General features: G+C 42.5%; 1 protein-coding gene across 14 annotated transcripts in view; it reads right to left on the bottom strand.

The window, feature by feature from the left end:
• LOC126091654 (serine-rich adhesin for platelets) overlaps positions 1–14,252 on the bottom strand; it is a 443,990-nt gene that overhangs the window by 306,617 nt on the left and 123,121 nt on the right. For 8 of the 14 annotated variants that reach the window (XM_049907085.1, XM_049907087.1, XM_049907091.1 and 5 more), the window contains exon 3: positions 9,267–9,378. In XM_049907085.1, coding sequence (XP_049763042.1) covers positions 9,267–9,338 — 72 coding nt within the window. In that variant the 5' untranslated portion in view covers positions 9,339–9,378. The remainder of the gene's footprint in view (positions 1–9,266; positions 9,379–14,252) is intronic. The other 6 variants (XM_049907086.1, XM_049907090.1, XM_049907089.1 and 3 more) reach the window with 1 other exon arrangement.

Genomic DNA, 14,252 nt, shown 5'->3' with positions numbered 1-14,252 from the left:
GCGCACACTCCGCTGCAGAGTGAAAATCTCATTCTGGAAACATCCCCCAGGCTGTGGCTAAGCCATGTCTCCGCAATATCCTTTCTTTCAGGAGTGCTAGTTCTGCAAGGTTCGCAGGAGAGCTTCTGTAAAGTTTGGAAGGTAGGAGACGAGGTACTGGTAGAAGTAAAGCTGTGAGTACCGGGCGTGAGTCGTGCTTCGGTAGCTCAGTTGGTAGAGCACTTGCCCGCGAAAGGCAAAGGTCCCGAGTTCGAGTCTCGGTCGGGCACACAGTTTTAATCTGCCAGGAAGTTTCATATCAGCGCACACTCCGCTGCAGAGTGAAAATCTCATTCTGGAAACATCCCCCAGGCTGTGGCTAAGCCATGTCTCCGCAATATCCTTTCTTTCAGGAGTGCTAGTTCTGCAAGGTTCGCAGGAGAGCTTCTGTAAAGTTTGGAAGGTAGGAGACGAGGTACTGGTAGAAGTAAAGCTGTGAGTACCGGGCGTGAGTCGTGCTTCGGTAGCTCAGTTGGTAGAGCACTTGCCCGCGAAAGGCAAAGGTCCCGAGTTCGAGTCTCGGTCGGGCACACAGTTTTAATCTGCCAGGAAGTTTCATATCAGCGCACACTCCGCTGCAGAGTGAAAATCTCATTCTGGAATTCCGATGGGTTCACGTCGGGACTCTGGGCACGCAAGGCTATTTTACGAACGATGGTGTAAACAAACCATTGCCTCATAGTTGTTGTTGTAGTCTTCAGTCTAGAGACTGGTTTGATGAGCTCTCCATGCTACTCTTTCTTGTGCAAGCTTCTTCATCTTCCAGTACTTACTGCAACCTACACCCTTCTGAATCTGCTTACTGTATTCATCTCTTGGTCTTCCAATACAATTTTTAGCCTCCACGTTGCCCTCCAATACTAAACTGGTGATCTCTTGATGCCTCAGAACATGTCCTACCAACCAATCCCTTCTTCTAGTCAAGGTTTGCCACAAATTTCTCTTCTCCCTAATTCTATTCAATACCTCCTCATTAGTTATGTGATCTACCCATCTAATCTTCAGCATTCTTCTGTAGCTCCACATTTCGAAAGCTTCTATTCTCTTCCTGTCCAAACTATTTATCGTCCACGTTTCACTCCCATACATGGTCACACTCCATACAAATACTTTCAGAAATGACTTCCTGACACTTAAATTTATACTCGATGTTAACAAATTCTCTTCTTCAGAAACGCTTTCCTTGCCATTGCCAGTCTACATTTTATATCTTCTCTACTTCGACCATCATCAGTTATTTTGCTCCCCAAATAGCAAAAGTCATTTACTGCTTTAAGCGTCTCATTTCCTAATCTAATACACTCAGCATCACCCGATTTGATTCGACTACATTCCATGATCCTCGTTTTGCTTTTGTTGATGTTCATCTTATATCCTCCTTTCAAGACACTGTCCATTCTGTTCAACTACTCTTCCAGGTCCCTCGCTGTCTCTCACAGAATTACGATGTCGTCGGCGAACCTCAAAGTTTTTATTTCTTCTCCATGGATTTTAATTCCTACTCCGAATTTTTCTTTTGTTTGCTTCACTGCTTGCTCCATATACAGATTGAATATCATCGGGGATAGGCTACAACCCTGTCTCACTCCCTTCCCAACCACTGCTTCCCTTTGATGCCTCTCGACTCTTATCTCTTATAACTGCCTTCTGGTTACAGTACAAATTGTAAATAGCCTTTCGCTCCCTGTATTTTACCCCTGCCACCTTCAGAATTTCAAAGAGAATATTCCAGTCAACACTGTCAGAAGCTTTCTCTAAGTCTACAAATGCTAGAAACGTAGGTTTACCTTTCCTTAATCTGTTTTCTAAGGTAAGTCGTAGGGTCAGTATTGCCTCACGTGTTCCAACATTTATACGGAATACAAACTGATCTTCCACAAGGTCGGCTTCTACCAATTTTTCCATTCGTCTGTAATGAATTCGCGTTAGTATTTTGCAGCTGTGACTTATTAAACTGATAGTTCGGTAATTTCCACATCTGTCAACACCTGCTTTCTTTGGGATTGGAATTATTATATTCTTCTTGAAGTCTGAGGGTATTTCGCCTGTCTCATACATCTTGCTCACCAGATGGTAGAGTTTTGCCAGGGCTGGCTCTCCCAAGGCTATCAGTAGTTCTAATGGAATGTTGTCTACTCCCGAGGCCTTCCTTCGGCTCACAGATGCTGCTTTATGGCAGGATGCATTGTCATGTTGATACAATCATCGTATCCTAGCTGTTCCTCTACTGTACACATTAAAAATGCTGTAAAATGATTTTCCTATCCTTTCGCATGCAGAGTTTCCTTAAGCGCAATAGGTGGAGCGAAGCCTGACCACGCAAAACACCACCATACCGTAACATTACGTCCTCCATTCTCTACTTTTGCCACTACACTTGACGGCAAGTAGCGTTCTGTAGGCACACACAAATCCAAACCCTTCCGTATTGGTTAAAAAGAGTCTTCGTTGCAATTTTTAGTTTTTTATTTTTCAACGGCGCGTTTCGCCTTATTTAGGCATCTTCAGGTTATCTTAATTTGGTATTTCTTAGAAGAATCCTTTAGTCAGTGTAACCAAGGGGCATTGTCGAATATATCAGGCCAACATCGTCTTCGTTAAACTCAGTAAAAACTTTTCTAGACGGACGCGAGTGACACCAAGATCTGCATAACGCGTTCCCGTTCACAAGAGCGAGTAACAGAATAAGATGGAGGCTCAGGTAGCATTATGCTTAAAACCTGAGCTTACTACCACGAACAAATAAAGTTGAAGAGATTCGTCTAGCGTGCTCTGCTGGCTTCATTTGAAGAGCACATCCCACATGGATGTCAAGTTCGAATGCCAGTGCAGAACAATTTAAACTTATCATAATGAACAATCCAACTCATGCTTCGCCTATAATACAAGATTTTGAATCTCAGATTCATCCCTTTGGTTGAGGACACAGGGTACTTTTGGATGATGGAAAAACTGAAATTCCTTAAATTACTTTATTAAATTCCATACTTTTCCCCGATTACATTGATATATACTTCAGTTGGGATATAATTGAAAATGATTGTTATTTATAAAATTTTAAAATCACAGTAGTTTACGCCGATACACTTTCATTATTTAAATTATGGAATACTACTAGTGTTTACGAAAACAACTGAAAAATTTTTGCTTTCAGCTTAGCTGTTTGGAATTTATTGTATATGTTGGTAACACTGCTGGTTTCCAGCATCTGGAAATGATCATCTTTTTTCCAGTTTGTGTTCACTTTGTCGAAGTGTTTTTTTACGTCCTAATGAAAGTTTGTTGCCTTTATGCTAAAGATATTTGTGATAACAAATATTCATTAGCATGCAATAAATACTAACAATCCTACGTTGTTGTTGTTGTTGTTGTTATTGTTGTGGTCTTCAGTCCTGAGACTGGTTTCATGCAGCTCTCCATGCTACTCTATCCTGTGCAAGCTTCTTCATCTCCCAGTACCTACTACAACCTACATCCTTCTGAATCTGCTTAGTGTATTCATCTCTTGGTCTCCCTCTGCGATTTTTACCCTCCACGCTGCCCTCCAATACTAAATTGGTGATCCCTTGATGCCTCAGAACATGTCCTACCAACCGATCCCTTCTTCTGGTCAAGTTGTGCCACAAACTTCTCTTCTCCCCAATCCTATTCAATACTACCTCATTAGTTATGTGATCTACCCATCTAATCTTCAGCATCCTACACAAGCAGAAATTCAATAAAAGAAAATGCATGGTAACTAGTTTACAAACAAAGCAGTCCACACTGTTGAGGAAACCAGTAAATCAGATCTTCAGAGGTGACTTAAATCTCTGAGTTAACAGTGATGCTGTTTGTAGTGGAACCTAAACCATTCCTGTTAGTTTTTTTTTTCAGTTACTTTGAGACAGTCTAGACCAACACATTGTTTACATTTCGCCACATCCTTTACCAAGAAAATGCTTCGATAATCAAGAGCTGATTATTAATTTCTGTCAGTATAGCCCTCAGAATTTTACGGGTAATGAATTAAATGTAGAATTTTATTGAGCTGTTATATATTAATTTAAGTAAAGTTTTTTATCTCCATTGTGATCTTGTGTTGTGTTGTGGTCTTCAGTCCTGAGACTGGTTTGATGCAGCTCTCCATGCTACTCTATCCTGTGCATGCTTCTTCAGCTCCCAGTATGCAACCAAATGAATTTTATGGTTATTTTTGCTGAAGTATGTGGACACAAATGCAATTAGTATACATTCACCATTGTAGCAATAAGCACTAAAAATAACGCCGAGAGTAAGCCTGAAGAAGAAGAAATGTAGCAGGATGAAGACTATGTATGCTTCAGTAATGTTTTCAGGCACATTTTAACATGATTCAAATCTTAATTCACAATTTCACGCAAGTTGTTCTTGATCTAAACTCTACTGCAGGTTCTCCTCAATTATAGTGAAATAAAATTTTCATCTAGGAAAAATAATCTAAAAATCTAGGTATGAGATTTAATAACTTGTATTCACGTTGATGTACTTATAGTGTGGAACTAAATAGGTCTAGTATCTCACCCAAAATGGTATACGAATCTGGTAGAAATTTGGTTTCCTTCACACGTGTATTGTTGGATTAATCGGTACCTGACTTTTAAGAAGCATTTTAGATAGTCATCTTTAACAATTGTTTTTCATAAACATCAATAGGACCTAAATTGTTCAAAGTACTTTCAAATTGTTTAGAAGGTACTCTGAGTTAACTTTTATGAACTGTAAAACATATACAAAAGAAATAGTGCATGATATAAATAGGTGCCGATTTTCACAAAGTATGGAGCCGAGAAAGTATCCCTTGACCTTAAGGGAATCTGGTCACTCTATGCACGCGAGGTACTTAGTAAATAGTAAATGCGAATAAGGTAATTTTGAGAGATTCTCCCATTATTTAAAGCAAATGATAGAAACGTAAACTGATCTAAAGAGTGCGCAGAGGAAGGAACTCCTTCATTACAAGGAATTGTGTGACTGTCGTTTGCAGTACTTGAAACAACAGATAGATATGGCGACGTTACGAGATGCAGGTAATGTGCAAATGAGAGAGTAATAAATTCTTCTGAATATCTTGTAGGAACTTCTGATTTGGTCAATGAACGACAGCCATTCCTCGTTCATACCGTTTTTGTACGTGGTGACCATTTTTAGAAGCGTTAAAATATTGTTTGTACAATTTATTGGATTAAAGTTCTTCTCAGTTTGAAGTTAAAAATAGCCACATGCATTTATATTCAATGTAGTAGCTCGTGAATTTTCCGAGTTGTGTGGTCGTGCCCCATGTAACTCTATCGTTCCTGACGTTACGTCCAGAGCTGCGTTCGACATCTTCAGATGTACCGAGCGAGGTGGCGCAGTGGTTAAACACTGGACTCGCATTCGGGAGGACGACGGTTCAATCCCGCGTCCGGCCATCCTGATTTAGGTTTTCCGTGATTTCCCTAAATCGCTCCAGGCAAATGCCGGGATAGTTCCTTTGAAAGGGCACGGCCGACTTCCTTCCCAGTCCTTCCCTAATCCGATGAGACCGATGACCTCGCTGTCTGGTCTGCTTCCCCAAACAATCCAAAAATCCAAAATCTTCAGATGTGCACCTGCTTCCACTGACTCTTGCCTATTGACGGATCAAATGTCGGAGAGCACTTCCTGATATATGTATAGTATCTCCACAGAATCAATACATAAGTTTTATCTTTGGCAGATGACAGTTTGACGGTTTTATCTTTCACAAGAATTACCTCTCCCGATCACGTGTAAACTTCTACCTAGTCCCCTTTCCATAGTATTCGTGTCGCTGTCTGACTTCTGACTCGTCAGATGGCAATACGCAGGGGAACCAGGAGCACCCCTGAAGATATCCAAAGCAGCTCTGGTCCTAACGTCACGACAGTGACCATATAACCCGGAAAATTCACCAGCAACTGAGACTACCGGTCACGCAAGCCGTCATTGTAGCTCTAGAAGAGCGTAGCGTTCCAAAGGATTGGAAAAGGGCACAGGTCATCCCCGTTGTCAAGAAGGGACGTCGAACAGATGTGCAGAACTATAGACCTATATCTCTAACGTCGATCAGTTGTAGAATTTTGGAACACGTATTGTGTTCGAGTATAATGACTTTTCTGGAGACTAGAAATCTACTCTGTAGGAATCAGCATGGGTTTCGAAAAAGACGGTCATGTGAAACCCAGCTCGCGCTATTTGTCCACGAGACTCAGAGGGCCATAGACACGAGTTCCCAGGTAGATGCCGTGTTTCTTGACTTCCGCAAGGCGTTCGATACAGTTCCCCACAGTCGTTTAATGAACAAAGTAAGAGCATATGGACTATCAGACCAATTGTGTGATTGGATTGAGGAGTTCCTAGATAACAGGACGCAGCATGTCATTCTCAATGGAGAGAAGTCTTCCGAAGTAAGAGTGATTTCAGGTGTGCCGCAGGGGAGTGTCATAGGACCGTTGCTATTCACAATATACATAAATGACCTGGTGGATGACATCGGAAGTTCACTGAGGCTTTTTGCAGATGATGCTGTGGTGTATCGAGAGGTTGTAACAATGGAAAATTGTACTGAAATGCAGGAGGATCTGCAGCGAATTGACGCATGGTGCAGGGAATGGCAATTGAATCTCAATGTAGATAAGTGTAATGTGCTGCGAATACACAGAAAGATAGATCCTTTATCATTTAGCTACAAAATAGCAGGTCAGCAACTGGAAGCAGTTAATATCATAAATTATCTGGGAGTACGCATTAGGAGTGTTTTAAAATGGAATGATCACATAATGTTGATCGTCGGTAAAGCAGATGCCAGACTGAGATTCATTGGAAGAATCCTAAGGAAATTCAATCCGAAAACAAAGGAAGTAGGTTACAGTACGCTTGTTCGTCCACTGCTTGAATACTGCTCAGCAGTGTGGGATCCGTACCAGATAGGGTTGATAGAAGATATAGAGAAGATCCAACGGAGAGCAGCGCGCTTCGTTACAGGATCATTTAGTAATCGCGAAAGCGTTACGGAGATGATAGATAAACTCCAGTGGAAGACTCTGCAGGAGAGACGCTCAGTAGCTCGGTACGGGCTTTTGTCAAAGTTTCGAGAACATACCTTCACCGAAGAGTCAAGCAGTATATTGCTCCCTCCTACGTATATCTCGCGAAGAGACCATGAGGATAAAATCAGAGAGATTAGAGCCCACACAGAGGCATACCGACAGTCCTTCTTTCCACGAACAATACGAGACTGGAATAGAAGGGAGAACCGATAGAGGTACTGAAGGATACCCTCCGCCACACACCGTCAGGTGGCTTGCGGAGTATGGATGTAGATGTAGATGTAGATTTAATATAGTGATCGAAGCAGACGAAATGAATTAAAATTTGTGCTGCGGTGGGGACTCGAACCTGGGTCTTCTTGCTTTTTTTTTTAATCTCATTGTGTTCGTTTTGGTTTGTTGCATCTGCTCGTGGCGGACGTCGCAAGACACCCGTTTTAGCTCGTTGTTGATCCATTAACTTAGTTTTTTTTATTGCAGAGGGCAGCTAACCCTCTGACCGAACACGCTGAGCTACCGTGCCGGCGTTGCTAGGCAGAAATGCTAACCATTACACCACCGCAGTACGATGGTCAACAGATAGTGCTTCATACAGGATCATTCCAACAGTAAATTTAGTATGCCATTACAACACCATGCGTAAATTATATTCTTCCAAATGTTTCACCGTACTACTTAAAAAACGTAACATTGACTTTTAAAAAATATATATTCAGCCGTTTCTAGAGAAAATGACTGCAAATTTTGGAACCAGTAACTTTTGCAGTGACTCCCCTGAAAAGTATTTCTCACGTTAGTTCGCACGCTCGCATTTTAAAGCTAACGACGTCAATCAGAGGTTAGGAATTCGTTATAAATGATTTATCACAGGCTAGCAACAACTAACACTTCAAATGTAATTCTACGGATTCGGCTGACTAGCCGTACTTTACTCCACCGGAAGTCCCTTTCACGCGTCTTTGGTACATAGTATCTGTTGGATATTAGACACGCTTTTTAAGAGAAAATTACATTTTCATGTCATAACACAAATCATCGTATATAAATGATCTAATTGTACAGTTATTAAACTTTTCATGTCTCTTCTGCGTGGTAGCCATAACACAGGATCTACAGGCTGCAGAAACTTTCAGAGGAATGGCCATTTTTGGTCAGTGAAGTGGGCTGTGAGGCGCTTAGTGTACATGGAAGACAAAGAGAATGGTTTCAAATCCCTGTTAACGCATAGTTTTAGTCTGTTGGGTTGTGAACATACGCAAACATACCGCTACAGAGTAAGAGTTGAAGTAAAAATATAGACTATGTGTTTTCCACTCATTGTTAGCAATGAAAGTGATAGAACAGCGGTCAACCACATGGAGCATAAACTGAGTTGTTTCTTGTCTCTTCTGGCGTGCTTTTGGAGGCGCATAATGGCTATCGTAGAACAGAGTGAAATCAGTGTGCAGGAAGACCACCAACGTGTCTCAAACCTATGTTTTCCCTATTAACATACAAGCAGCACACTCAGGTAATGAAAGCTGATGGTTGTTATGTGAAGAAATGTGGACTTCCAGTCTTTTGGGAAAACTCATTTTAACTTATTCCACTTTTCTGTTCTGAACTTCAGAGTATCAACAGCTCTACCACTTCCATCGTATTTCTCGCTAGGGATCGTGAGAATTGGATTAGAATGATTAGGCCGCCTGCGGAGATGCATCAACAGTAATTCGACTTCGCTCAGTACGCGAATGCGGCAGGGCAGGAAATCGCTAATACTGCAGTGAAGCACTCCCTGCCCTACGTTGTACACTGGCTTGCGAAGTGTGGGCATAATTTAGATTCTGAAGACATCAGTTTATTTTAATTTCAAATTAAATAATGTTTTCTTTAAAAGTGATAAGCAAGATGTTAATTCCGTGTAGACAGGGAAAACACATCTCCGCTAATGCTGCGAATACTAAATTTTTTGTTAAGAGATCTCTAAGTATGCGCAATCGCCCATGAACGAGACTGCTGCATGAACGGGAACAAGTGTGCAGAGATCTATTTGTTTGCACTTGAGAAATCTCTCAATCTTTGCGCCCACTTCTATGTTTACCTGCCGCTCGTTCCTCGGGTAGGAGGTACTCCTAAATATTTGCCAATGCCACTCCCACCTCTCATTTGATATCTTACCTCCGAAGAGGAAGCTTCCATGCTGGAGGACTGTTCCCGAGAGACGACGTTTCCTGTGGGAGTTACTTCCATTTTGTCACTGCTTTCTGGTTTTCTCTCGTTCAGGAACCTGCTGTAACACAAATAATCGTGCATTAATTCTCTTTTGAATCGAATTTTAAATTCATAAGTATGTCATACTAATATTTAAGATAATTCACACTGAGTTAAGAATCTGACATCCAAAGATGACAACACTCAAACTCAAATTATATACATGCAAAATACAGGGTGTTCAAAGTCTTCGCGAAAAACGCCTAGGGGTGATGGATCACGGCATAGGTAACAACTTCTGTCAGAGACAAAATGTTCCGTGACGCTAGGTGTCCTTTTGCTTTGGTTGTGCCCCCGAGTCGCAGCAGAACGTGGGCACCGTGCTGCATGTGTCTGCAATACGTATTGCCTATAATCCAGTCATCTACTCCTCGTGGAAGGACGAAAGTCGAGCAAAATTGAAGTACCTGGTTCGCTTCTAAAATACCTTGCATTCACAAGGTTTTTTTGTTGTTGAAAATCACTCTAGCAATTTATTGGGGTCGGTATTACACAACACACCTGGTAAGTAGACCCTGCTACGTAAAAAAGGGGTTCTACAACAAAGTTCGTACTGAAAGAGTAAATAACAAAAATATTTAAAGCCATTTTTTCCCCATTTTCATCCATTCATTTTACATAATATATATATTTATTTTTTTTTCATTAAACTGGGAAGCATCAGCGAAGATTTTGTCTCTAACAAAAGTTGTTTCCCATGGCATGATCTATCACCTCCAGTGGTTTGATGCAAAGGCATCCTGTGTAATTCATAACATTGTCTGCTATTTAAATAGACAATAGTATCAAATGTGTAGCAAGTTTAATTTTTATATATATTCAGACCACTAACGTCAGTGATCAGCAATCATACATATAAACATTGACAAACGAGTTTTTTGTGATCTGACTAACATTTTGGAACTCAGAATGAGGTATAGTTCATTTGATCTACAAATTACGGATCCAAATTGATAAAAGAATTCTTTACAGCCTTAACTATATTTTATGACACAATATGCAATTATTTGTTAGGGGCTACTCTGCTTACTTAAAGAGTGCTGGTAGAAATTAGAAGTGACGAGTGAGAAATTTACTATAATTTTCTTTCGCCATTTTTCTCTAAGCCAATGGGACTGATGACCTCGTTCTTTGGTCCCCTCCGCCAAATCATCCAACCAGACAGACACACACACACACACACACACACACACACACACACACACACACACACCATTTCATATTTTATATTTTCAAAGAAGCCGGGTCCAACGGAGGTATAGCATTCATTTTTGTACAGAGACATGTTAAATTTGAGTGGGTGTTGATATATGCTGGAAGGCAGATGTATGGTCTAAAATATAGACTAGCAACGATGTAATTCCCAATACCTATACTTCGCATTCAATTGGTAAGGAAATGAAAATAAGGTTTCAGTTTACATCTTTCAGTTTTTGTACATGTCCTATTTCAAGCAGCTAGAGAAACCTTCCACGATGACTTTAAACTGCACCGGCGAAAAAGCAATTATTTCACAAACCTAGGCAAATTGTTAAATCCCTCAAATTTAGTTCTGCTTTTTGCGCTTTTTCAAAAGTCTGCGTGTAGCCTATCGAGGTGCCAAAACGGGTTTTATCCTCTGCTGCTTTGAAAAGATATGCACAGTGTGATGTAATCATGGCTAATACATATTAGGAATCCTACCGGGTATAGATCACTTTATTTCTAAAAATTAATAGCTTTGTATAAATCGGTTTCTATGTAAACGGTGTACCTTGCAAACTACTGCTTTCATTTGATATGAACTGAACAGTTTTGTAGTTAATTAACAAAAAGTACATACGTTAATTTTAGACAGTTATTTACAATAATGCTGCGACTGAGTTTTGTAATGAAAATGTAAATACTTTCAACGACAGCTATATAAATGCTAGGACTCTTTTCTTACAGCTGTAGTATCTCTGTCCTTCTACCTCGCATTTGGCGAGAAGAGTCATTGTAAGAGTGCCTCTTAGAGTCAGAGGCAACGAAGATACATGTTTGGACTGTTGTAAGACTGAGACATGTTTGTGCGGTAGCAGGGAGTTGTATTTACTGTGAAAGTTGATTTGTCATTGTGAAACAGTTGGCTTATATACCTTAAAAACTAAAAATCCAGAAGACAAAGTTATGGCAACCGTTACTACACTCCTGGAAATGGAAAAAAGAACACATTGACACCGGTGTGTCAGACCCACCATACTTGCTCCGGACACTGCGACAGGGCTGTACAAGCAATGATCACACGCACGGCACAGCGGACACACCAGGAACCGCGGTGTTGGCCGTCGAATGGCGCTAGCTGCGCAGCATTTGTGCACCGCCGCCGTCAGTGTCAGCCAGTTTGCCGTGGCATACGGAGCTCCATCGCAGTCTTTAACACTGGTAGCATGCCGCGACAGCGTGGACGTGAACCGTATGTGCAGTTGACGGACTTTGAGCGAGGGCGTATAGTGGGCATGCGGGAGGCCGGGTGGACGTACCGCCGAATTGCTCAACACGTGGGGCGTGAGGTCTCCACAGTACATCGATGTTGTCGCCAGTGGTCGGCGGAAGGTGCACGTGCCCGTCGACCCGGGACCGGACCGCAACGACGCACGGATGCACGCCAATACCGTAGGATCCTACGCAGTGCCGTAGGGGACCGCACCGCCACTTCCCAGCAAATTAGGGACACTGTTGCTCCTGGGGTATCGGCGAGGACCATTCGCAACCGTCTCCATGAAGCTGGGCTACGGTCCCGCACACCGTTAGGCCGTCTTCCGCTCACGCCCCAACATCGTGCAGCCCGCCTCCAGTGGTGTCGCGACAGGCGTGAATGGAGGGACGAATGGAGACGTGTCGTCTTCAGCGATGAGAGTCGCTTCTGCCTTGGTGCCAATGATGGTCGTATGCGTGTTTGGCGCCGTGCAGGTGAGCGCCACAATCAGGACTGCATACGACCGAGGCACACAGGGCCAACACCCGGCGTCATGGTGTGGGGAGCGATCTCCTACACTGGCCGTACACCACTGGTGATCGTCGAGGGGACACTGAATAGTGCACGGTACATCCAAATCGTCATCGAACCCATCGTTCTACCATTCCTAGACCGGCAAGGGAACTTGCTGTTCCAACAGGACAATGCACGTCCGCATGTATCCCGTGCCACCCAACGTGCTCTAGAAGGTGTAAGTCAACTACCCTGGCCAGCAAGATCTCCGGATCTGTCCCCCATTGAGCATGTTTGGGACTGGATGAAGCGTCGTCTCACGCGGTCTGCACGTCCAGCACGAACGCTGGTCCAACTTAGGCGCCAGGTGAAAATGGCATGGCAAGCCGTTACACAGGACTACATCCAGCATCTCTACGATCGTCTCCATGGGAGAATAGCAGCCTGCATTGCTGCGAAAGGTGGATATACACTGTACTAGTGCCGACATTGTGCATGCTCTGTTGCCTGTGTCTATGTGCCTGTGGTTCTGTCAGTGTGATCATGTGATGTATCGGACCCCAGGAATGTGTCAATAAAGTTTCCCCTTCCTGGGACAATGAATTCACGGTGTTCTTATTTCAATTTCCAGGAGTGTATTTACGATATTCAAAACTGAAATTTGTATCTTTCAAAGCTTGTCCCAGCAATCATAGCCCGGAAAAGACACCGAAGCCAACATAAAAGCAGCTAAGTACCAGATTTTATAATTTATCAATGTGAAGATGACTACTTTCAGTTTTATACAAAATGACAATATCATTGGAAATATAATTTCTATTGAAAGATTATGTCAAAAGAGATGTCTTTCATCAAATATTTTACGTAGAATAATGAGGATATTTTTCTTATTCCACGTTCACCATTGCCAACGGCCTTGTCGCTGTGGTAAACCGGTTCTCGTCAGATCATCGAAGTAAAGCGGTGTCAGGCCTGGCTGGCACCTGGATAGGTGACCGTACACGGATCTGCAGAGCGCTGTGACAAGCGGGGTGCCCTCCGCCGATGCGAGGCCAGTTGAGGACCTACTTCACTGAGAAATAGCGGCTCTGGTCACGAAAACTGACAACGGTCGGGAGAGCGGTGTACTGATCGAATGGCCCTCTACATCCGTATCCTGGACGCCTATCATCTGAGGATGTCACGGCGGTCGGTCGGTGCCGTTGGGCTGTTCGAGGCCTGTTCGGACAGAGTTCAGTTCACCATTAATACGTAGCTTTCAACGTGCAGCACCTCGAGATGGGAGTACCTCTCGATGCGTCTTAAAACATGACTGAAATATTCAGTCTTTCTTATCTTGATGGCTATAAGGAAGAGTAATTAAAAGATGTAATATTTGATAATTCTCGTAAAGTCCAGCCAGAGGACGCAATTTCATTTTCGTTGCTGCCCGTAGCAGTGTCACATTCTTTCAATCTGAAACACACAGCGAAGAGTTCTGAGACGTAACACTGAATATTAACGCACAATGTTGTTGTTGTGGTCTTCAGTCCAGAGACTGGTTTGATGCAGCTCTCCATACTACTCTATCCTGTGCAAGCTTCTTCATCTCCCAGTACCTACTGCAACCTACATCCTTCTGAATCTGCTTAGTATATTCATCTCTTGGTCTCCCCCTACGATTTTTACCCTCCACGCTGCCCTCCAATACTAAATTGGTGATCCCTTGATGCCTCAGAACATGTCCTACCAGCCGATCCCTTCTTCTGGTCAAGTTGTGCCACAAACTTCTCTTCTCCCCAATCCTATTCAATATTTCCTCATTAGTTATGTGATCTACCCATCTAATCTTCAGCATTCTTCTGCAGCACCACATTTCGAAAGCTTCTATTCTCTTCTTGTCCAAACTATTTACCGTCCATGTTTCACTTCCATACATGGCTACACTCCATACAAATACTTTC

The sequence above is a fragment of the Schistocerca cancellata genome, chromosome 1, assembly GCF_023864275.1.
Source record: "Schistocerca cancellata isolate TAMUIC-IGC-003103 chromosome 1, iqSchCanc2.1, whole genome shotgun sequence".
Lineage (NCBI taxonomy): Eukaryota > Metazoa > Arthropoda > Insecta > Orthoptera > Acrididae > Schistocerca > Schistocerca cancellata.
This window is presented reverse-complemented; position numbering and strand designations above follow the sequence as displayed.